This window comes from Lutjanus erythropterus, chromosome 1 (assembly GCF_056507025.1).
Source record: "Lutjanus erythropterus isolate fLutEry1 chromosome 1, fLutEry1.hap2, whole genome shotgun sequence".
NCBI lineage: Eukaryota > Metazoa > Chordata > Actinopteri > Lutjaniformes > Lutjanidae > Lutjanus > Lutjanus erythropterus.
The window spans coordinates 33853794-33878186 of NC_139317.1; the positions used below are offsets into that span (position 1 = coordinate 33853794).

The window sequence follows — 24393 nt, forward strand, 5'->3', positions numbered from 1 at the left end:
CACTCTTAGATATAAGGGTTCCAAAGTGGTTCTTCCTGAAGAACTGGGGTTCTACCCACAACCATTTGCTTCTAAAGAACCCTTTTTGGAAGAAATTCTTTATATCCTTGAAGAACTCTTGTCAATGGTTTGTCACGGGTTCTTTGTACGATAATATTATTGTTTTTTATTTTCAGTAGAACCCCCCGTGCAGGTTCTAGAATGGGAATGGGAATGCTCAAATGTTCTTGGTAGAACCCTTCGTAGCACCCTTAGAAGATGAAAAGGTTCTGGATAGAAGCCAGAGAGATTTCAGAGATGGTTCGAGGTATAACCCTTTATTTTGGGTTCAGGTAGAACTCTCTTTTATAAATGGTTCTACTAAGAACCTAAAATGACTCTCCCATGGGGACAAGAACCCTTAATGGTTCTAGTTAGCACCTTTTTTTCTATGAGTGCAGATCATAGCTTGACATGCACACATATACAAACATATGCATTGGCAAATAGTCAATTGTAGAGTGCATTGCATTGTATGTCCATTCTTTGTAATACATGTATGTACGACAATTGTGTTTTCCTGCGTCTGAGTGTATAAATGCTCTTGCTGGCTTTGTTGACATGGACTATAATTGCATGTCCCTAGGAGAGCATGCTGTGCTGTTGTGTTAGCCTGGAGCTCAGACATGTTTGCACATAACCACAAATTGTTGAAGTGTCCTTGAGCGTGATGCTTGACCCCCAAACTGCTCCAGTGGGGCTTCCCAGAAGACAACACAGGAAATTGTGGGTCACAGTTGCATCAAACATACTACAGCTCAATGAAATGTTTTTATGAGTATGAGTAGCCTATAGCTACAGTTGTAAGAAATTATGCAGTAATTGAGTGTGCTTTCCTCCACTACTTTTATTTTAAAGCTTTATTTGTAGACAATACGCATGTACAGATTAGTAACACAACATATAACCAATCCTTATTCTGTTTTATTATACATAAAATTGCAAAACAGAATACAAAGTAATTACAACTCTCTCAAACTGTACCACATGTAATGCTTGATTAAATGTGATTAAGGCTGTGCAGTATGACAAAACAAAAGTCATATTGTGATTATTTGACTGAAATTGCAACAATTAGAGGTAATGATCATTTTTTAATTAGAATTTTCATTTTGACTGAAAAAAACCTAAAAAAAAAAAAACAAACTATTAAAACCATAATGATGTGACATTTTTTGGGGTCTGTACCAAACAAACATGTTTTCTTTCATCTGGGCATCTGGAGACTCGTAGGCTCAGGTATCTTTTTTTTTTCACAATTTTTTCCTTTCTCAAAAATTTCCATTTTGGTTCTGCGATTTGGATATTGTACTTGGCCATCCTGCTATTTTGATAATTTTGAGATCAGTTTAACGGTCCTAGATTGAAGTATTGGTACTGCCTAAAATATAGAAGTTGCACATCATCTTGAGCATTATAATTTAACTCAAGTTTTTAGCTGAACCATTTATTAATAAAAAAAAAATGTGAATGAATTTAAGCATTTTATTTATCAAGGCACAGAGGTAGTAATTTTAATGTTAACACAACAATAAAAACACACACAAATAAAAAAAAAAAAATACACAAATACACAAAAGTAAATAAGTTAAATGAATGATTCATGTTTAATACTGGTGCAAAGACCTGTCCGATTTTATTAACAATTTCCTCACCGTCTGCACTCAGAACAAAACACCTGTTAAATGATGCTGTCTGCATGTCACTTGTAGCACATTTCATCATCAAGCAATATGACAGGCTGTTTTTAAGTTAAGGTGTATTTGTTATGTGCTTTCATGGCTATTTGAATTCAATGCAGTTAATTTAAACTATTGAACATTTTATGAACAATTTTCTTGTCACTATTGACAAAGTCTCTATTGTCAGTGCATATCACTATTGTTTTACTGCCCAGGCCTGTATGTTTTTTTGGAAATAAGATATTTAAAATTACCACCAAGCCTCTGTATAGTAATGCCATGATCACTCACTAAAGCTATGACTGAAAAAAATGTGTTTTACATAATTCTTCTTGACTCACTCTGAAATTTGGGATGTAACTTTATGTCCTAACAGTAAAAGGCTTGTTCATGAAATAATGTCAAGTCTGTTGTACCAGTATGTCTTCACAACTGATTTAACACAATTTGTGAGGGAAAAAGAAACATTTAAATACAAAGCACAAAATGCTCAGCGGACATTAAAGCAACTGACATGACGTCTGAAACTGCACTCATATGATCTTCACCTCCTCAAAGACTCTGATCCGAGCTCCTCTAACACCATCAGTAGCCTTTTGCATAACTAAAGCGATGATCCCCCACCAGCCCATGAATCTCCTTCCTCTATGTCCTTTTTATCACAGCTGTCATAAATTAGCTCTGATTGCTTCCATTTCCTCTCCAAACACTCCAGATTTAAGGGTGTTTTTTACAGCCGCCATGTTGACAGAATGTTGTTTGCAAACAAGGAGGTTTTGGTGGTGGTGGTGGCTACATGCCAGTGATAACACTGTCATGCATAATGACGTTCAACATGGTGTGCAGATATCCATCACACACACGCACACACACACACACGGGGAACAGGCTGCCGTTATGGCGTCTCCCCTGTCTCCCTCTTGTCAGCTTCCTCTTGTCACTTTTCATCTGGATAAAAATAAGACTGTGACCGGATATTCTCCTCATTGGAGTTGTCTCCTGTTGACGAACCAGTGACTTGAATGAGATTAGTCATCCTGTTAAATCAGATTCAAGGCAGTGCACTAATGACTAAGCTCTGAGGGCTTCCTCCCATCGTGCCTGATGCCTACAACATCGCCGTCTCGACTGGCCGGCCCAGTAAACGCTGCTTTTAGCGTGGATGGAGATGAATTTATGGGACAACAGCTGAAGCCTTTACTGAAGAGGGGGCAGTGAGTTTGACAGACAAAGGAGGGAATATTTCATGGTAAGGTGTGTAGTCAATTGACTTAAGGCAGTGGTTCCCAAATAGCCAGTGGCCTTGGGGTCCCTGAAAAGTTTTCTGATTCATGCAGTTAAATTTTCTGTTAAATCTAAAATAGATCATAGATTATGTTCTAATGTAACAAAATAAAATAGAAGTCTTTATGTGTCTATATATATATATATATATATATATATATGTGTGTGTGTGTGTGTGTGTGTGTGTGTGTATAAATCTCCCCCCTGCCAGTCAAGCATGCGTCACAAATATGTCACCCATCAAAAAATTGAGAACCTCTGACTTAAAGAGACAATTAACCCCGAAATCCCAATCCAAATTCTCATTTTCCTCTGGCTTGTAGTCCTATTTGGCAGAGATATTTCTGCCCTCTCTCCATTATAATGGGACTAATTGGCACTCGGTATGTAGTGCTCAAAGCACCAAGAAAATACATTTGAAAAATTCAAAACCCATGTCTCTTTCCAAAACCAATATAAATGTACCAGTTTCTTACATGACACTGCTCACATCAAGGTCTGTAAATTATCTCGAGTAACCGGGTCATGATTTTTGGAAAGAGACAATGGTTTCGAATTTTTCGAATTTTTTTTTTTGCCTCTTTGAGCACCACAAGCCAAGAGCTATTTAGTCCCATTATACTGGAGAGAGAGAGCAGACATCTCTACAGCTGATATCAGAAAAACTCACACCAAAAAATCTAGATGGATTAATTGCGCTACAGGCAAGGGGAAAATATATGTTTTATAATTTTTGGATGAACTGTCCCTTTAAGGTATAAGGGGCTCTGCCATACCACCTGTGTTTATTTATTGCAAGGTGGCAGAACGTCTATCTTTATTAATATTGGCATCTTGGGTTGTTAAGATTGATGGCTCTGCGAGCCCAAGTGGCTACGTGCCGCAGTTAGAGAGAAACAGAACGATCCGTCAGTGAAATGCTCAGGTGCTGTGATAAAAGTTAGCCATGTGGCTGCCCCGTGGGTCCAGAGACGCAGCGAGGCAACTTTCGTTTCCACCCAGTAAACCTATACAAAAATATTTAAATATGGTAAATCAGCTAATCAGCCCCCCAACTCAGTGACCCGTTACCTTGGCTGAGGACTGCTCTTTCAGAGATAAGAAAAACAGGGAGAAAAGATTTAATGAGCTATTATTGAGTGCACAATGAGGCTTGCCGGCAACAGTGACAGGTCCTCAAAACTCTGAATAAGCCTCGTGTGATATCAATACCCACAGTGGATTTGCTTAAAAAACTATTACACAGAAATGTGTAATCCTGCACAAACCCAATGGCGCATCTTGGTAGGGAGCAGAGTGAGAGTGGTTTTTGTGATCCGAGCCCTCCAGGCCTGTTCAGACAGATGATGGAAGGGTGTTCCCAGTGGTCCACTCCCAGGCCTACTTCTCATTCTCCACGTGCGCTTCGTCCTCCGTGACAGCATGCATGAGCATGACATTTTGGACGAAGGCATTTATAGTGAGAAATCTAACCCCTTGCCCACAGCCTGCTCCCAGAGTCTGCCATCGTCGTGGATGATTAAAAATAACAAGGAGATATGCATGAATTGATTTAGTTGATAAACTTCATTACTCATCACAGGAAAATCATGTCTCCCCCAAACACTGGAGGATGCAGCATGTGGCAATTGATATACTGAATCTACTAAACATAATACATGCAGTGTTTGTACAAAATGAGTAATTTCAAGAGAGAAGACATTAAAATAACCAGTGTATCTGTCAAAAATATTGTGATTGTGTGTATGTGAAAATGAAAATTTTCAAGTAAGAACCTAAAATGCAACAAAACAGTTGTTAAAATCGAATCTCTTTGTGTTGAATATGTTCTAAACTGATCAATATGATTCAGCTCATGCTTTCAAAGTTGTATTTTAAACTATTGCCTGACAGATACTAGATTTTTTTGGGCCCATTAGGGAGTAAAAAAAAAAACGATATATAGGCCGATATTCATTATACAGGATATGATATAGAGAATATAGAATACATACATAAACACATAATGATCCCTCAAAACCCTTGTGACAAAGATATGTAACGTTTGGCCTTTGTTTAAAACCATATTTTTGTAGAACAAACAAATGATAATGAATCAACATGCTGAGCTCCACTGTGGGTGGTGAAAACTCAAAAAGCAGAAATCACTCAAATGATTATTATTAAATGACTAAATGATTTATTAGATCATTAAACACAATAATACATAATTTAATTGGAGCGCTATCCAGTTTATTATTTTTACTACAGTCAAAACCATGTTATGAAATAAAAAGTCCACTGTGTTGCTAATTATTAAATAACTGCTGCAGAAATATAGCTTGCACAATTAAAGTTAATTGTTACATGAATTATGTAAAACCCATTAAAGTAAATCAAACAACTTTTTTTCAATAAAGCATGCATAGCAGGGAAACTCAAAAGCAAATGTTGGAGGTTTGAGGCAGGCAGGACATGTGCTTGCACGGCTGAGGTTCAGTCAGCAAAATGGCATCAGAAAAGCAGCGCAGTGAAGAAACAGTGAAGAATTTTGTTTTCTCTTATGTGTCGAGACGCCGTCATGCCAAACATTCATCATCATTAGCAGCACGAGCAGCAAACACCAGATGCCTCGCTATAGTGCTACATCGACTGTGTCTGGGCAGCTACCATCAGCACCATGGGACATATGCATCTATTCTCTCACCTGGATCACGCTCTTCTCACTCCATCTGTTAGAGATGACTCGGCAGCTGCCTTCACCCTCTCTGTGCCTGTCTGGGCCTGAGTGCTGACTCACAAGGATGCAGATTAGTTGATGACTTTCGCACATACCCTGTTTTTGACCCCTGTCATGTTTTGGTCCTTATTTACTAATTTTATTTGTCTGTGAGACACTGACAATATATTTGCATTGGGAGTATAGAAAAAGACAATTTGTGTCAACATGTTGCTAAATAGCTTTTATATGAAAAACTGTGCTGATAGTAGTAGTAGTAGTATTTAGTTGACAGCAGTGGTACGAGATTGTAGTAATTATATGCAGTTTTTGCACCAAAATTAGTGCGTATATGGGTGGGTGATATTGCCCTAAAATAATATCACAATAGTTCAGGGTATTCTGCAATAGCAATATTCTTGACCATGTGATACTCAAAATACTCATAAATAACCAAGTGCAGTTTCCTTGTTGTATTGACCCCTTTTGTTGTTGCAGTCTTCTTGTATTTCTTACAAATTACCATGATTTATTGTATATCTGATCTTTTGCAACCAAACTGCACTAAATTCACTCCCACTGTAATATTGCCATTATCATGATATGACATCATTTTTTTTTAATTGGTTAAATAAATTATGAGCAATGCAATATGACACACCCCTATATGCTGGGTTTTTAAACCCAGCTAAACCTGCTAAAACCTGCTAAAAATATGCAATTGACTCTTTTCCTATTGCCAATAGACAGGCTTACCTTCATGTTTCTTTTTTCTGTGGGTGCTTGAAAGCTGAGACTCGACTCATGAGTATCAAGGAGCACAAAGAGAAAGAGGTTTTTAAAGGTCTCTGTGTGATTGCCTCTCAGTACATTTGTAACTTCTAACTGAATCTCTGCGGTCTGAAGTTTAGTTTCTCTTCTGCTTTTTGCACTTTTAGGTATCTGCATTATTTTATTGTTTCATGTTCGCTTTTAGCTGGATAGGAGTCACTTTCATCAAATTACTGCTGATGAAAACTCTGGGAAGAATACATAGGAAATAAAATATTTTTACTCCACATTAAAGCTGCTTGACTCAAGACAAACATGTATCAGTAAATACACAACTTCAAGCAGGTGAAAACTCCACTGTTCTGGGTTTACAAACAAGTCAAGCAGCATATATGCATGAAAATGGAGCAAAAAAGTTGTAGAAGTTACCGACCAAGGTGAGCCTTCACTGCCTCTGCTGAAAAGAGGTGAAAATTAGCACGTCCACCTGGGTGTCATGTTTCCATCACTGCTGATCAGAGCTGTTGCCGATAAATACCACTGACCTCTGAGTCATTTGACCCGGGAATGAATGCTGATTGTTCTCTTTCTCACCGAAGACAGATGTCAGTAGGTATTGGTGGACCTTTTGTCCAGTGTAAAAGGTGCTAAAGTAGTATTTGTAGTAGTAATTTAGCAGTAGTAGTAGTTTTATTAGCAATGTTTCATTTCCTTTTTATTGTTTGCCTCGTAGCACTGACTGTGGTCAGTGGTTTTCCCACACAATTACTGTTTATTAAATGCAGCCTCCATCTCAAAGTCCTTACAAGCATGTCATTGCTGTTTCATTAGTTCCATTTATGAAACCACTACATTGGCATTGACTTACCCTAGTTCACGTGATCTGAACCGTGTTTATAATTAAAAAAAAGAGGCGAGCAGATATCAGCTTGGCCTCTCATATGGAGAACCCTAATGAGGGTAGTGTGAGTAACAACAAGCCCCCCGTAAGAAACCGTTGCGTTGCGTCTCTGTGCCCTCATCAATCAAAGCTCTCTTGTTTATGCTGATGCTAATACTGCCAGGCTCACTCTGTGTCCCTATCAATTAACAGAAAGTGGTCAGCAATCCATCATCCTCCATGTAGCACGCCATGTTGTAGAATGCCGTGTGTGCAAACAGTGTGTTAAATACTGTATGTGTGCATGTTTATGGCGTCGTACATGTTTCTTTCTGTTAAATTACACAGAGCACAGATGTCCTGGTGTATGTGGCTATTTTCTAATTTACGAGCGGAGACAGAAATGAAAGGAGAGGGAGAAGAGATACAGAGACCTCATTCCTTTGCCTCAGTATAATTATCCTTTAATAATGATCCAACCGTCTTACAGAACCAATCTTGGGAACAATTTTTCAGAACTGGAAAGTCTGTTCCTGCCTGGCATGGGTGTATATGAATTGATTGCAGCTGTGAAGAGAGATAGGGGAATCACCGTCCTACAGTGACAGTAGAGTTTGGGTTACAAACCAGAGATTTGCAAGGCATTACCCGTGACAGTTCTCACAGGCTTTATTTTCCACACAGTGTTTAAGTGCCAGAGGTCTTTTGAGGGCACATCTACAGTAGGAACGTAGCAGGAGTTATTGTTGAACAGTAATGAGTCATTCAGGCTGCGCTGCAAGATACTGAAAGGAATTTATCCTGCTTCAGAAATATACTGATGCTGTAGAGAGTTTGATAGTATTCAGTGTATTGACAGGCTCAAGGACAACCCACACAATGTGCATGACACACGTTAAAGACAGCAGATCATTTCATGCTCCATAAGAGGAGTTATATCCTAAAATGAGGTGCTGTTAGGCACTGTTTTGGATTATAGAGGCAACACCTGTTTGTCAAACTCAAAACTGATAAAGCAGTGTAGTTGTTAAAGGGGTACTCCACCAATTTAGTATCGTATTTCCTTAAGGGTGGGATCTCAGAAGAGACACTGATACAGCAGAGGCAGAGAAATCCTGACTTTTTACAGGCTCTAAAAAGATGGATCCTACATTTTCTATAATGCAGTAGGGATGGGCAATATGTTATGTTATTCTTCAACCAGCCACTGCCAGCCCAGCTCCCGGCAGTTGCCAATATATTCACGCAGGTGTGTCCCTCACATTTTATATCTAAAACCTTAACCTAAAATGTCCTGCTTCTATAGTGTTGCTTAAAAAGGAAGCAACACAGCTTTATTCTTTTTATTCATTAAAATGTACAGCTTTGTCCTGCAGACAGACTGAGGGTAAATGTAATATTGGGATGGTAATTGTGCCAGAATCTCAAATACCTAATGTAAAAATAATAATTTAAAATGTAAACAATACACTATCCATTTATATGCTTTATATCTTTGCCAATAATTAATGTCCCCGGAACTGCTGTATTTAAATTCACATTTTTCTACATTTAAAAGAATTTTATGTTTTATAAAGCTGCCTTTCCTGTCTGGAAATACGATTTCACAAATGAAAAATATATCAGGCTCAGTGTGGGAGATGGAAAGAGGTACCTCATGATTTATTCATTCCCCACAGAGTGAATTTAACACTTAAATGCTATGGAATGCCGTCACAGCTCCTCCAGGAAATTTGACAACACACAACATTGCATATTAGATAACATGATTTATTTATCACTGCATTTAAAGAAACGTCTGTCTGCCAAAAACCAAACAATAGCTCTCATCTGACATGCAGCTGTGAACAGACATGTAGAAAATTAGAGGATTTGGTGGGTTGAGTGACAAAAGGTGCAGCTGGGCGAATGATTCAGGTTAGGTGATGTGAAAGTGCCCAAGGCTAAGCATTTTGAACAAGAGTCCAACGAAGGAAGGGAAGGGACAGAGTGGGAGAGTGTATAATGTTTGTGGGGACAGACGGAGAGTGCGTGAGCAGAGATGTCTCCATCCACTCTGAGAAGAGAGCCTGGCTCTGCTCCTCGCCTGGGCACATTTTCCTGGGCATACCTCTGGCTTCATACTAGCCTGTTGACGGAGCTAAATTGATGTGATTTGATGGTGCAGCAGCACCCACACTGTCCCAGACAAACACCGCACTGGTCCCTGGCAGCGTCCCTCTTAACACGCACACAGAAAAAAAATAAACACTCACACTTTAATGTGCTCACATGGAAACAGACAAATAAACAAGCCGAGTGCTTTAGGAACAAGGGCTAAGATAAAACTTTGGGTGTCAAATATGTTGATGTCTTCATCTCTCTCATCATCATAATGTACTGCTGAACAGTTTTCATTTTGATAAAAATATTAAAGGAGAAATCTGTAATATATTATAAAATAACTATATGTCATCAGAAATGAAAGAAACATGCTAAATTGAAATTGAAACTTCCTTGACAGCAACATTACAGCTGCTATTTAATATACGGTCTGTGGTTGAGGCAAGTTGTGTCCCCAGCCCCATATTCCCCAGACTCGAGGAAGCTCAGGCAGGCTGTGGGAACACTTCAGGAGGACAAGATGAGTTCAGCGTTTTAATTTGATACAACAAATGAAGTCCTACACTGTAAACCGATCAACTGTTTAACTGATCAACTGTTAATTGTCGATCAATGTAAAATTAAGCCTGTGATCCTCAAAACAAAAGCCTACTGCTCTGAAAGTTCTCACTCTGGAGTTGGAGTTCAGTGGCTGCCTGCCAGACTTCATTAACACATTGTTCAGTTTAACTGTTAAAAACATCCGCTCCCTCTAAAAGAATATTAATGATTTCTTGCAACTCATAATCAGACACTTACTCATTCGATGAACATTCTGCATTAATTTGAACTCTGACTAACGTGAAACGGGCAAACAATAACTGGCTGGAATAGAAATTCTGGAAAATCTGTTGTCTGGTTGTCAGAGAGGCCAGTATTCCAACTTAGCATGTTTCCTTAATCTCTGTTGACATATTATGGTAATTTTATGATCCATTACAGTAAATATATTACTGCTTCCTCTTTTAATACAGAATTATGTTAAATGTTTGCCAAATGAGTTAGTGTCTCTTTATGAGTTGTAGGAATCTAAATTGCCTTTTAGAAGGAGTAGATGTTAGCCATAGGCTCTGTAAAATTTTGCAGTGTGTCTTCGGAGCAAGGCAGTGTTGACATGCTATGACATGCCTTATGGTTTGTCACACAAAACCTTGTGGGAGGTCGTCCTTAGAAACTGCCACATTCAAAAAAACACTTGTCAGGTGATTTGATGAACCGTCTGGCTATTATGTCTAACATGGGCCAAAAGTCCTTCCTAAGATGCCGATTGGCTGCACTGCTTTTGATGCAGGCACAAACAGTTTAACTTGAAGCCTGGCAAGCAGGATCATGTGACCTCATGATCTCGCAAATGCAGCTGCCTTGCAAGGTAAAGGCAATACGCTCTACATCCAAAGCTCTCAGATAGACTAACGTAACAATTTAAAATGTCATCAAGATTTGAAGTAATAAACAAAAGGACTTTAAAAATGCTCACAGTCAAAACTTTTGTTGAAAAATTAACACTACTGCTGAACAACAAAGTAAAGATGGAATATCCCCTCTCAGTCACAAGCCCTTAAAAGGCACTGAGTGGATTTTAATAAGCAGTGGAGTGGTTAGCAGTGCACACCGTGGTCTTCAATGGGATTAAGAGGCTTTGAATGGTAGAGGCCATTAAAATCTACACCAGCCCAGAAGTCTGGGAGCGCCTTATGAGTATATTTATCATTAGGATTAACAAACCAAGCCTGCGAACGCTCTCACCCCAGGAGCACAGCCACCTCTACCCTTGTACCATTATTGTGTTTGGCTGAGTGGCTGATGATAAGAGCGATTCAGCAGCAGGCGAGGTAAAGCTCTGGTCCCAGTCTGCTGCTGACCATCCCCAGCAGACTGTTCTCAGAACAGTAACATCTGCATCCACCCGCTCATTTGTGTGCAGTGTAAAAACCGAAGGTTTCTACAGGCTAAGTACATTGTCATCTAATTCCTAAAGCTCAAACCCTGCACATGATGTGATCAAAGAATAGACCCAGAAGTTGTTGAACTGCTTGTGGAGGAGGAAAATCTCCCTTGAGGATGTTTGTCTGTGTGTGTGTGTGTGTGTGTGTGTGTGTGTGTGTGTGTGTGTGTGTGTGTGTGTGTTTGTTTGTGCTTCGCAATCTAGAGAGATTTCAGGGATTTGACCATCAGCGTGTTGAGTCATCCCACCCTAACTCCTTTCCTGCTTCCTTCCTTTCCAACCCCTTCAGATCTTCCACATGACCTACGACCTCGCGAGCGCCATGGTGAGGATAGTCAACCTGATCGGCATGATGCTGCTGCTGTGTCACTGGGATGGCTGCCTGCAGTTCCTGGTGCCCATGCTGCAGGACTTCCCTGCCGACTGCTGGGTGTCCAAAAATAAGATGGTGGTAAGTGCTTCTCCTGCACAGAGTCCTCCTGCCTGTTCAAATCAGATTATGCCCTGTCTTATCTTATCCATCATCTTCAGTAATTACTGTACTAAAACCCTTTAGCATCCTGGGAAAGATTGCCTCACATATCTGTCATTTTAAGCCCTAAATCAAATACATTTATCTGCTGCATTCGCCCACATTTATTCAATTTGCTGATTATTTTTATTTATTTGGAGCGCTCGACATCTGTCCTTATTGTGAAAGGAGAGAGACACCAAGGCTGCGTAGGGAACATTGATTTTCTGAGGAGGACAGACGGCCCTTATTCAATATTGGCAGAACATTGACAGTTTCCAGTGAGCACGCATGCTGTGCTTTAATTTTGCTGTATTGTTAAGACAGCTGTTGGAGTAGAAGCTCGTAATAGAGTTCTCTTTTATTTGCCTATGGAGGCAGACTGCGCCACACCTGATGTGTGACTCTGAATCACCCGCAGCTGATGACCTCATGTTAACTTTTCATGTTATAAAAGAGTGCGGCCCTACAAGAATCTGAGTTATTGTTCAGGTTTTGTGGTGAGGCCCTCAATAAGGGATTGATCTGACATCAATGAATGCCTCTCTCTTCAGTATAACATACCAATAAATCAACATATGTTTAATCCTTAAGGAATGCAGCTGAGGAGGGGGGTTCTTTAACTGATGGTTTATCAATATACACGTCAATGCAAGTGTCAATGGGGCAATGCTTGGGCATTCATGTGGTTGGAAACTCATTTTACAGAAAACTGAAAGCTGTTCACATAAGGAATAAAGGCCTGGATTGAATAGATTTATTGGCGACATTTTGACCATGCAGGTTTTCCTTTGTTAAAGGGATAGTTTAGATTATTGGATGTGTGGTATGAGGTATTTATCAATAGTAAGTGTATTTCCTACAGTGGATGCCACTCAACATGCCACTAGTTTGGAGAAGCAGAGAGGAGTGACAGCACTAAGCCAAATATTGCCCTCTCCCATACCCAGAGGTAGGAGATTTTATAAGAGATTTTATTTGGTTCGCCAAATAAATAAGACTATGGAAGTAATTTTGCAAATTTAAGATTTATATCTGCAGTATACCTTTTATAAAGCATTTAAAATGTTTGTTGTTTTACTGATGACAGGAAAAACAAGAGCCTGTTAATCATTCATTTATGAAGTAGACTAAAATCCTATGATGATTTCCAGATGAGAGGAAATAAAAACAAGAAGATGACTCATTAATTCAGATCTAAATGCAAGGACTATTTTGAACTGGGTCACAATGGTTTGTCATTTTACAAAAATGGGTCTCCAGAAAAAAGGGGAAATACTGCTCCAAACCAACCAAACTGCATAGGTGAAATCAATAATTTGAGTTGCTGGTTTACTGCTGCTGTGATCTGTTAGTTTGTTTGTGGTATTATGTGCCTTTGGTGGATCTCTTTACTTTTAAAACACTGAAGTCATATGATAATACAAGCAAACTAACAGATCGAGGCAGCAACTCCCATGCAAAATAACTGATTTCACCTATGGAGTTGGGTTGGTTTGGGGAGAGTGATATTTGTCTTACATAACGCCAGTTTCCCATCAGACAGTCTGATGGCCAAGTAGACCTGCAAAAATATTTGAAGTGACTTTTTTTTAGGTAGATTTTTTTAAGTGGCTAAAACACCTTATCTTACTGCTGAACCCATCAACAGCAGTTCATTGCTTAGCTTCCTTGTGGGTGCCCCTCTGTGCTTCTCCAAACTGAGGGTGTGTCAGCAGGCATCCGCTATAGCTAATACAATGACAGTCATTGAGTACTTCATACAACCCCACTTCAAATAGTCCAGAATATCCTTTTAATTTATTGCATTAAGCTGTTATTCATATGATGATCGTAGCCATTCCCGTTTACAGTTCTCTTTGTAGCGAAATACAAATTATTCTCATTGAAATTTAATACTTACGATACACACTAAAATTACTTTGAGAAATCTTTAATGATTCAAATCACAGTAGTACATTTATTAACACAAATACGACAGATAAAAAGCACGGAATAAATGTTTTCTTAAACTGTGACAACAACACAACAAATTCAAGGAAGCCAACTTTGAGTTTTGTATAAACCAGCTTCGAGTCTGCTTTATGTTCAGCTCTCCGTGCCAGTGCGGATGTCACATGACTAGTTAAATCGCTCAAGGTATGATGTATTTGGTTCATCATGCCTCACTGCCTCCCTGACATGCTCACTTGTTATATTTAATCATAAGAAACGACAGATGTTGCAAACCACTGTCCCTTGAGATGTTTCACACTTTAGTTAATTTTAGCTTGTTTTCCATACCTGTCTGTGCAGAGATACACACAGTCAGGTGAGGTGGTCCTCCTCTGTTAGTACTGGGGATCAAACCAGTAACTAGTAGACCACCTTTCTGACCAACCTTTTGGTTTGACCAACATCTTTGTCCCACAGTTATCTGGATTAAGATGAAGGATTCCTAGGCTGCAAATGGTTACATCCAGACAATTTCCTCTTCTATTTTTATGTTTATATTCCCTCCCCATGAATGATGCATTTTACCACTAGTTCACTATGCATGGAGCCAAGTTGCAAGGGGATTATCTTAAGTTACATAAGGCTGAGCTGTCAGGCAACATAATGTAAACTGTGGCTCATCATTAAAGTATAGTATGCTTGGATTAAGATTCGATTTGATGTCTTACTCTGCAGCAGTATAAACAAAGAGATGATTGCTTCACTAATCTTTGTGTTTTATTCTGAAAATACATACTGTATTTAAACCTTATGTGCATTGCAAATGCCGATGCATAAAACTGCGTGATACACAAAGCCACAACACAGACAGGCAGATTTAAATCATCCTGCAGAGCAGTGATACATTTGTCATCCTGTATTTTTTAAACAAACAACCAAAAAGAAAAGTCTTTCCTGTTATCTGTTCACATTTTCAAGAAATATTGCTTGTGCTCTGTTAGGGGTGTATGAGGTACATATCAATAGTCAGTTTATTAGCCACATTAGATACTGGTCATCACACCCCCAGTTTGAAGAAGCAGAGAGGAGTACCTTTACATAAGGATGGGGTCAATAATAAAATGTCTTTTAGCCACTTACGAATGGTCCCCCTGAATCAAGATCATTTTAAGTGTACACCATATGAAAAATATTTTTAGCTCTTTATTTTGCCATCATACAGTCTTTTCCAACAGCAAAATGCTGTTGGTCTCGAGAGAGAGCAATATTTGGCTTAAAAAACAACAGTTTCCCCTCAGAAAAAGCTGTCTGAGGACTAAGTAAAGCGGCCAAAATATCCTAAATGTATTGTACACTTACATTCATAATTTTCTTTAGGTGGCTAAAATTCATTTTGTTGCTGACCTGATCTTATCCAGCTCAAGGTTAAGATAAGGTAATTCACTGACTATCGATAAGTACCTCATACAACCCAACTTCAAATAATCCGAATTATCCCTTTAATAACAAACTCTACTTTTGACTTCACTTGCTATGGTTAAAATCCAAAAATCCAGTCCTCCATTTCTTGAATGTTTTAATACCTCCATCTCAGTGACTCTGGAGTATGGGCTCACATGCCAAATGCCTTGTCACAGAATGATTTCATGCGGTTCTGACTAGATTATATTTAGGTATTTTCTACTTCTCATGTTGTTGTAGCTCAGAGTCGTGCTTCCAAAACTTCCACCGAAGTTGCACTGGCTGCCTCATCAGATACCTGCACCCAAAAACAGCCCCTTTGCATCCATCCCGGAGTGCTGAAGCCCTGAGACGTGAAGAAGAGCCCTCGTAATGTACTTAGTTTAAAACCCTGTGTGAGGGATGTAGCCTCTCATTAGCATCAAAATGGACTTTGTTGTGTTGCACACAGTAAACACTGTCTAATTAATTGCATTACGTAGAAGAATGGCTCTCAGTGTGACAGAATAACAAATATATCTTTCTGAATTAATTCAAGCCTCGGGGGCAGGCACCTCTCTGATGGAAAGCTCCTCACGTTTGGCTGACATCACCTGCTAGACAAAGAGTTTGTTAGTATTGACTCAGTCACGGTTGGTTTGGCTCTGATTAGAATCATTAGGAGACATTTTTTGTCTTCTTTTACAGTAGCTGTCCCATTATCTTGCTGGGTCATCGCTCCTTACCTTTTCAGGAGGGCACTAATAAAATTGCTATCTCTCTTGGCTTTTCCGCCGTGGAAATGAGTTTGAAAGCAATTTGGACATGTCACCCCCAGGAGAGAGTTGATATTGATTTGCCATGAACTACCACCGAGATCTAAAGGAAAAAGGGGCAATTTATCTACAAATGAGAAAACTCACAGAGAAGTCACATTTTTCTAAATAGCTGACCTACTTACTGTCATGCAAGCCTCCAGTGTCTCATGCTCCATCCGCCCATTCTCAGGGCTCTGTTTTAGGCTCTCGCCCAAATGTCTGCTTGCTCCAAATGTTTGCATATTGAAAAGTGTGTTTTACCCCGCCAGCTGCTCTGTATTGAGCTAAGACAGTTTGAAGTGGACATCTGCCACTAGTTTTGTCTTAAGTAATTGGATGTGTGTATGTATGTGTGTGAGCTGTCAGGGTGCTCATTGACCTTTAATGTGCCATCAACACCCTTATGAGAGGGAGAGCAAGATCGAAAGCGTTCCAGTGTACTCACCCTAACTCACCCCATCTCCTCTGTTTCATGCAGAATGACACATGGGGACAGCAGTACTCCTACGCACTTTTCAAAGCTATGAGCCACATGCTGTGTATTGGGTATGGCATGTACCCCCCGGTGGGCATGACAGATGTGTGGCTGACCATCCTCAGCATGATCGTGGGCGCTACCTGCTACGCCATGTTTGTGGGCCACGCCACCGCTCTCATCCAATCTCTGGACTCATCTCGACGGCAGTACCAGGAGAAGGTGAGTCAAGATGACGTGTTGCTGACAGCTGTGTTGTCTTGATTTATTTTGAAGAGAAGGCTGCGGTGCTAAGGTAGGATGCTGGCTCGTCCTCAGCAGCTTAAAGCTCGGTTTTATTTTGTAATTTAATGCTCCAGTTCACGACAAAATTGAATTTATTTGATGTTCATACAGCCGTTCCATCATAACTCTTGCAAAAGCAGAAAACAAGCACCAACAGAGTCACATAAACTAGGGGTTCTCAAATACTTACACTTTGAGGCCTCCTATGACACATTTGAGACAACTACGCCCCCTCAGTCTACTCAAAAGAGAAATCAAAACAGTAGAGGAACGTGAAAAAAGGAGATATTAATAGATAAGGGTGTCACAGTTATCCAAATCCATGATTCATCTTTTGATTTTAAGGTCACAATTCCATTCAGTATTTCAATTTAAACATTTATTTTTTCCACTGATTTCTGTGCCATGCCATTGACATTTTTAATACTGAAATGTTAAATATTATAGTTTTAAGAAGGGACATTTCAATTGATACATGGCTTTCTTTGGACTGCACCAAACACTGAAAACACAATTACTAAAAGTTGTGTGTCCACTTCTTCTCAGCTCCCACACTCTGACTTTTTGTCTTTGGCTGGATGGGCTTTAGCCTGTAGAACCATCCATAAAGAGACAGGAACCCCAGCCTCCCCAGTTCAGTGAAAGGAAAGCCCTGACAGCTGGCTATGAAGGCCGAGTCATGTTCCACAGTGCCATGACCTCTGTGGGCCCAGCGTGGGCGATAATGAGCCGAGCTGCGAGGCTGCCACATTGCCCACCGTCTGTGGCGAAGAGGAGACAGGTGAGGATGACCTCCAGGGAATGGAGGCAGAGGCTCTAGAGACCCCACCTGAATGAAGGGAGGGAGAACGGGAGTGAAAGAGGGCAGAGAAAACGGTCCGGGCAGACACGCACAGGAGCAGATAAGCTGACGTAATGGGTATGCGTCGCAGAAAAGGTGTGCTAGATAATTTAAAACTTCACAAATCTACAGATGAGTAACACAGTGACTAGTTTTTCACCAAACTGAAAAGTCCAAAAGGTAAAACATGAGAGTAGCATGACTAATGCTGCTAATGTGAGTAGCTGCTTAATGAAAGGGGAGCAAACCATCTCCCAGCTCAGCACCCTTCACTTGTCTGCTGCTCAGCTTTAGAGATGCCTCGCTGCCAAGTAGACCGAACAGCTGGCCTGTCTCAGCACCAGTCAGCATGTGCTACCAAAGCCATTTGCTGCCATTTCTGGGATCACCCCCTAAGGCGCCTTAAGAATCCCCCAGCCAGCTAAAAAGGCTCCCCTGTGCTCCTGCAGCTTCCCACGGTGCCTGCCTGCAGAAAGGTTATTACTGCAGACTGCAATTAATTTTAAAGAGTGCGGATTCTCTCATTTATCTTTCCACATGCCTTGGTGATAAGGCACTCTCTGGGTGCACTGTCACTACGTGCTCATCTGGCTGTGGGAGCCAGATAGTAGTAATTTCTACCACACTGTACTATACCCGCTCCTCCTCCTTTCTGCTTATCAGGGTTTGTTCCTTCAAAGACATAAACCTTTTTGTCATTGGCCCTCGCATCAGTCGTGTGACAATGGGATCTGCTTCTTGGAGATTTCACTCTGCTTTTCTATGTTAGACTAATACCATAATCCACGCAGTCAAGAAGTGGACAATCCATTGGTCAATCCCTGGAGTTTTCAGAGGACAGGTGGCTGTTTTCAGATGGCCGTCGGTGCCGCCGTGACAGGGACAGCTGTTCCTGTCTGCTGGGACTCAGCCTGGGGAGAAATCTACTAACTGAGACACCATCAACACGGCAGCCAGTGTCCAACCTGCCATCATACACCAAGTTATTATACACATTGGGGATGAATGATAATATCAGCATGTCATCACTAACAGCCAAGAAAGGCTTAAAAATTAAATATCATACCAGCTTGAAATGAACATTTCTGCTGATATGACCAATAAGACGACGCTTAAAACGTTGCTGTTTTCCATCAGTCATGTGACAAGGAGCCAAATCACATAAATGATTTAACTGATCATCTTATGAGCTGTCATCCTGATTATTATGACTAATTTGTGAAGAACAAAGAGATACTGGCACCAGTGAGAAAACCTGTCAGCAGTAGTTTGAATGAATGTGAACATTTTGAAAAGCTTTGTATTTTATGTCTGCATCTGCCAGTGGGCCATCAGAAGAGCAGGAATTTAAAAAAAATCCAATGCGGGAGAGGCCAGAGTTATTATAGTTTTTTTTTTTTTCTTAGTTTTTTAAAATTCATTTTTCATTTTTCATTTTTGTTTTTATTTTCATGTAGTTTCAGTTAGTTTCTAATGTGGTTTTGCTTGTTTCAGTTGAATTTTTATTGTTTGAAAATGTTCAGTATTAGTTTTAGTTTTTATTTTAGTATGCAAGGTATTTGTCAGAATAAGTATTACCATACAAACACACTCATGTAGACATCTCAGTCTCAATAAACATCTGCACCGATGCCTCCTCATGCTTGGTGTGATGACAAAGATGACCAAGTTCACAAAGACTAAAACTAAAGACATTTTCTGTATATTTTTATTTTTATTTATTTTTTTTTTTTTGTCCACAATACTGTTCCCATTAGTTTAGTTTTTTATAAAGTCTAGTTTTTATTTTTATTTAAACAAACAAAAATGTTTTTTCCACACTAGTTTTAGTTTTCAGTTTAGTTTTAGTTAACTGTAAAAGGTTGTGGGGAGACTTCATGTTCTCTGCAGTTAAGCAGAAATAAATATGCTAATATTTGTATCTGCAATCAGCCAAAATTAGTTGGAAAGTATTGGTGTATTGGATATTGGCAGAAATTATAGAGAGTGATTCTATGTTGTCTCATTAGTTAAAGTAAGGTGTGCTGGCTCTATGTAAGAGTTTCTCAAAGCTACAAGGCTAAGATATGTTGGAGGGGCGTTTGTACTTCGCGTTTACTGTTAATAGACCTTAACCATGCACAATGTGAGAATGGTAATGTCACCAAACTGAGGTAAAAACAGAGATGCACATCCAAAGCAGCTTATAGGTATAACTCTTTATTCTTTAACCCAAAGAAGGATATGGAACACATTGGGTAAAAATTAATGGTGCATCAAGGCACTCTGCATAAAAAAAACATTAAGTGCACTGCTTTGAAATATCAAATAGGAACACAGTTCAAAGAAAAAAAGTCTCTCTATATATTTGCATATGAAATGTTGGATACTTTAAATAATAGTATATGTGTTAATATTAATCTGTGCTCTCCTGTCAGGGCACTTTTATTAAGTGTTATTGAACTCACAAACTGAGTCTCAGAGTGGGTACTCAGAGTACAAGGACACTGAGAAGCTTTAATTCTCTTCAAAACCAGTTTATATTTCTAACACATTTTTATGAAACAGGATTACATAAAGTGGCTGTTGGTGTTTTTAGTGTGTCATGAAAATTAAGAGGAAAAAAACAACTTTGTCTTTTAACTCTCATACAGTAAATATGTTTACCCCCAGCTCCGCCTGAAATGCATTTTTCATCTCGGTCCCGCTGCCTTTGTTGGTTTATAAACAACATCACAGTGTTTACAGAATCTCGTTTAATACTTCATTTGGCATGCTGACTCAACACATGCATAGCTGATGTTGCAGATTACAGACCGTGAAATATGAGGAATATGAGACATTTTGACTCATTAGTAAATGCTGGAAAATGCCACCATTTTTTTCTTCTTTTGGCTGCTGGTGAGCTGAAATGGATCTCTGTAGTTTGCAGTTTGGAGTTTTTGTGTTCAGAAGCCAAATGTGCTCACGTTGATATTCCAAAAGTGCTGTCAGCAAGACCACAAAACTGTAGTATTTGCATACACCACCAGGCTGTAAGGTAGCATGAATTGTGAATTACTTATCTGCCATGTAGACGCTACGCGGCCTCATATGTTGTGATAGTCGTGCTTATTACATAGTACACACTAAATTCAAATGTGGCTAGGAAGATAAATAAAATTACTTTAGCATTAGCTAGCATTGAACCGTATTACAGTTGCTTTGTGTATGGCATTTGACCTTAGCCAGCTTGTAAATAAACACCTAATAGGTAACAACACAAGTTCCTCTACTATCACAGTGGTATGGAGGGTAGATTGTAGCTGTGCTTATATGAACCCTAATATCCCACAAACAAACAAAATTTGTTTACTGGCAGTTGGTAAACCAGAACCACTTCTTCCTCCTGCTCTTCTGTTATATTTCCAACAGACTGGATGCTTGTCAGTGGGCAGAACTGGTTTGCACATGTCAAAAAAGTTCTATTCTGATTAATGCCTTAGATAGTGCAAACACACATTTATCCTGATCACTTTTTTTTTTTAGCAATCATGTTAACTGTTAAATTGAAATTTCTAATCAGATTGATTTCAGTCAGACTGAAGAAATATTGTCCACGCAAGTATAGCTAACGAGTCGAACAGTACCATCAACGCATTTGACCGCCTCATGTTGGTTATGGTGTGACACAGGCTCTGTATTCATCCACTCTAATGAGCTGTAAAAAGTAGAGCATGGGTCTGTCATACACATGGCTGTATATGGCTAAGATGAGAGGCCATCTGTCCAGTTGGCATGCAGAGGTGATGTCCAGGTAACAGTTAAATTTAGATGGGAAACAAATGAGTGAAATCCCTCTGGGGACTATGATGAAGAAAATCAGTCTATGAAGGAATCTTAGAAGTGTACAGATGGGAAATAGGAAAGGAGAGGAGAAAAAAGCTCTGCCGTCAAAGATGGTGAAAATTATCATCAGAAAGCCGGAGTATAATCTTTTCTGAATAGAATTCTATTACAATATGGCACCATGTGATAAATGCCTGGGCTGTCAGAAGCTAGCAAGCAGACTTAAATGAGCTCTTAAATAGGAATCAGGCAGCCTGTTAACTGTTACACAAAGTAGAGAACGCAACAATTGCACTAAATACTAAGGGTTGAAGTGTGGCCCCCACTGAGATGAAAAATAGCTCTATTAGATTCATTTTCAGTCTGCTAAAAATATATGTCTTAAGCCACTCTTTTGCTATGTGTAAACAGAGCCTGTGGGCGCAACATAATAAAAACGTGTGCATTTTCTACCTGCTTGCTACTCAGTTGGTTGCAGATGTAGCTGACTGAATGAGTGCTCTAGTTAGTGTATTTTTGTTAATTTTAAAGTAGGCATACACACTATGGTATCTTTTACAGCTTAACAATGTATTGCAATTATTTTTACAGATAGTGAGATATATGTAAGTCATGATTTTACTGTGAATGGAAAATTTCAAATTTCATTTTCATTGAAAAAAATATACATAATAATGACACATATTTTTGCTGAGGTCTGTACCTAACAGGCATGTTCCCTTATGCCTGGAGAATTTGATTTGTGACCCAGGGCATCTCTGTAGAATGACAGTGCTACATTTATAACATTTCATCTTTATTTGGCCACATTGCGATTTTGTTAACAATTCAATCAATTTCTCATCCCAGCTATCTTTATTTGAACTCTGCACTCCCTGCTAATAAGTTGAGTTTAATTTAGGCCTGCAACTAATGATTACTTTCATTGTCAATTTATCTGTCAATATTCTTCACTTGAAAAGTGTTGATCAGTGTTTCCCAAAGCCCAAGATGACGTCCTCAAATGTTTTGTTTTGTCCACGCCCCAAGGCATTTAGTTTATTGTCATAAAGGAGTACAGAAATCAGAAAATATTCAAATTTAAGAACCTGGAATCACTTTTTTCCTGAAAAAATTACTCAAACTGATTAATCAATTATCAAAATAGCTGGAGATTGACAACGGACTAATTTTGATTGTTCTGTAGATTATTTTTCTACTTGAAAAATCAATTGTAATATATAAAATGGGAAATCTGTGAAAAATATCCTGATATCATAAGATGGCATGTTCACATTGCTTTTTTTTGTTGACATTCAATTTACAGTGAAAATAAGTAGAAAAAGGAGAAAATACCAAAATTATTGTTTGGCATTTGTTGCTTGACAAATGACTGAAACAATTAATCAAATTTAAAATAAACTAAATTAGTTAGCATTCTATTACTGTGACACATTTCTTGAACTGTTAACTTCAACAGTGGTCTCCCTTGTCCTTTTCCATTTTTACTTTCTTTTTCCTTTATATTGTTTTCTGCCCCATCCTCATTTTGATATATATTGATTGTCTCTACAGGAGTAGAATGTTATGCTTACAGAATTTTAGTTTTTAGTATATGACTGTAGTGTCGATTAATTTAGTATTATTCAATAATCTCTTGGTGTCTCTCATTACCATTATTACCCAGTATTACCCAGTGAGCAGGTCTAAAACACTGAGCTGGAACGGGTTAAGCATCTGCCAAATTCCCTCAAGGATTCCTCCCTCTTGTCTCAGGCATGTTGAGAGCCATTATCACACAAAGAGAATTACATCTCTCCAGATTGGGGGCACAAGATGGCTGCACATGTGACTGTGCATACAGGGTTTGCCTGCCACTCCAGCTCTGTAAGCTGCTGCTTATCTGCCACTATGGCCCTCTACAGTGGAAATGCACACAGAAGAGAGAGAAAGGGATGAGAACGCCAAACAAAATACATAATCTCATTCATTTGTAGGTAACTCGTGTCCATATTGTCTTATTTTATAGAGGCTCTCTGGTCCTTTTGAACATTTTTGCTCTCATGTTTTCACAGTTTATTATTCATATTGTTCAGTGTGGGATAACTGAGTGGTGTTCTGTTTGTTTTTGGTAGTTAGTGATGAAATCAGGGTTTCCCAGATGGGACTTGTATATGAGTAGCGTGTTGTGGCATGCCGGTCCCAAATGGCATTAGCAGGAAATGGCAATGGGGTGCTGCAGCCCCTCCCCTCTAAATCTCTAATTAACACTTGGCAATTAAACATTGCTCTTTGGGGAATAGTTAATAAGAGGCCCAAAGCTGATTATTTGAGGGTGAAGAGGCTCTAGAGATCTTTTGTTCCCCACTTCAATCCCCCAATCAAAACCTTTGGAAAAACAGTAAATAGTCATCAGAGGAAGACTATATTTGCACTTACAGAGTTGTGACTTTCTTCCCATGAGGGAAAGAAATGGATTAATGCTGTCACAGAACTAGTAAAAATTTTTAGTGTTTTCTGTATTTAGTCTAAATATTCCGTTGTCTGTGCACTGAATGATTTTGAAGGCCTTAAAAGACCCCGGTATTACAAAGATGTAGGTTTCGTCCAACAATAGCAATAACTTTGCGGCGCCTTGTAGAGGTTAAGTCAAGATTTCCCCATAAAATCAACCCAAGGACACAGCTGTCAACAAGTTGAAGAGCTTAAGTCTGATTCTGCCTTACAGTAAGAGCCGTTCTCATTAGTGGGGACCTGACTGATGGCATTAATCTAAACCCTGTTACATTCCCTTTTCCTCTCTGTCTGCCACACAACTTTCACTGCTGAGTCAAGAACTGTTGACATGCCCACGAGGTGCT

The 24393-nt window shown here is 39.3% G+C and overlaps 1 protein-coding gene across 1 annotated transcript in view; it reads left to right on the top strand.

The window, feature by feature from the left end:
• The window catches only part of LOC146333178 (uncharacterized), a 94381-nt gene that overhangs the window by 39506 nt on the left and 30482 nt on the right, over positions 1 to 24393 (top strand). Inside the window, exons 3-4 of the mRNA XM_084720444.1 lie at positions 11731 to 11892; positions 16624 to 16842. Coding sequence (XP_084576570.1) covers positions 11731 to 11892; positions 16624 to 16842 — 381 coding nt within the window. The remainder of the gene's footprint in view (positions 1 to 11730; positions 11893 to 16623; positions 16843 to 24393) is intronic.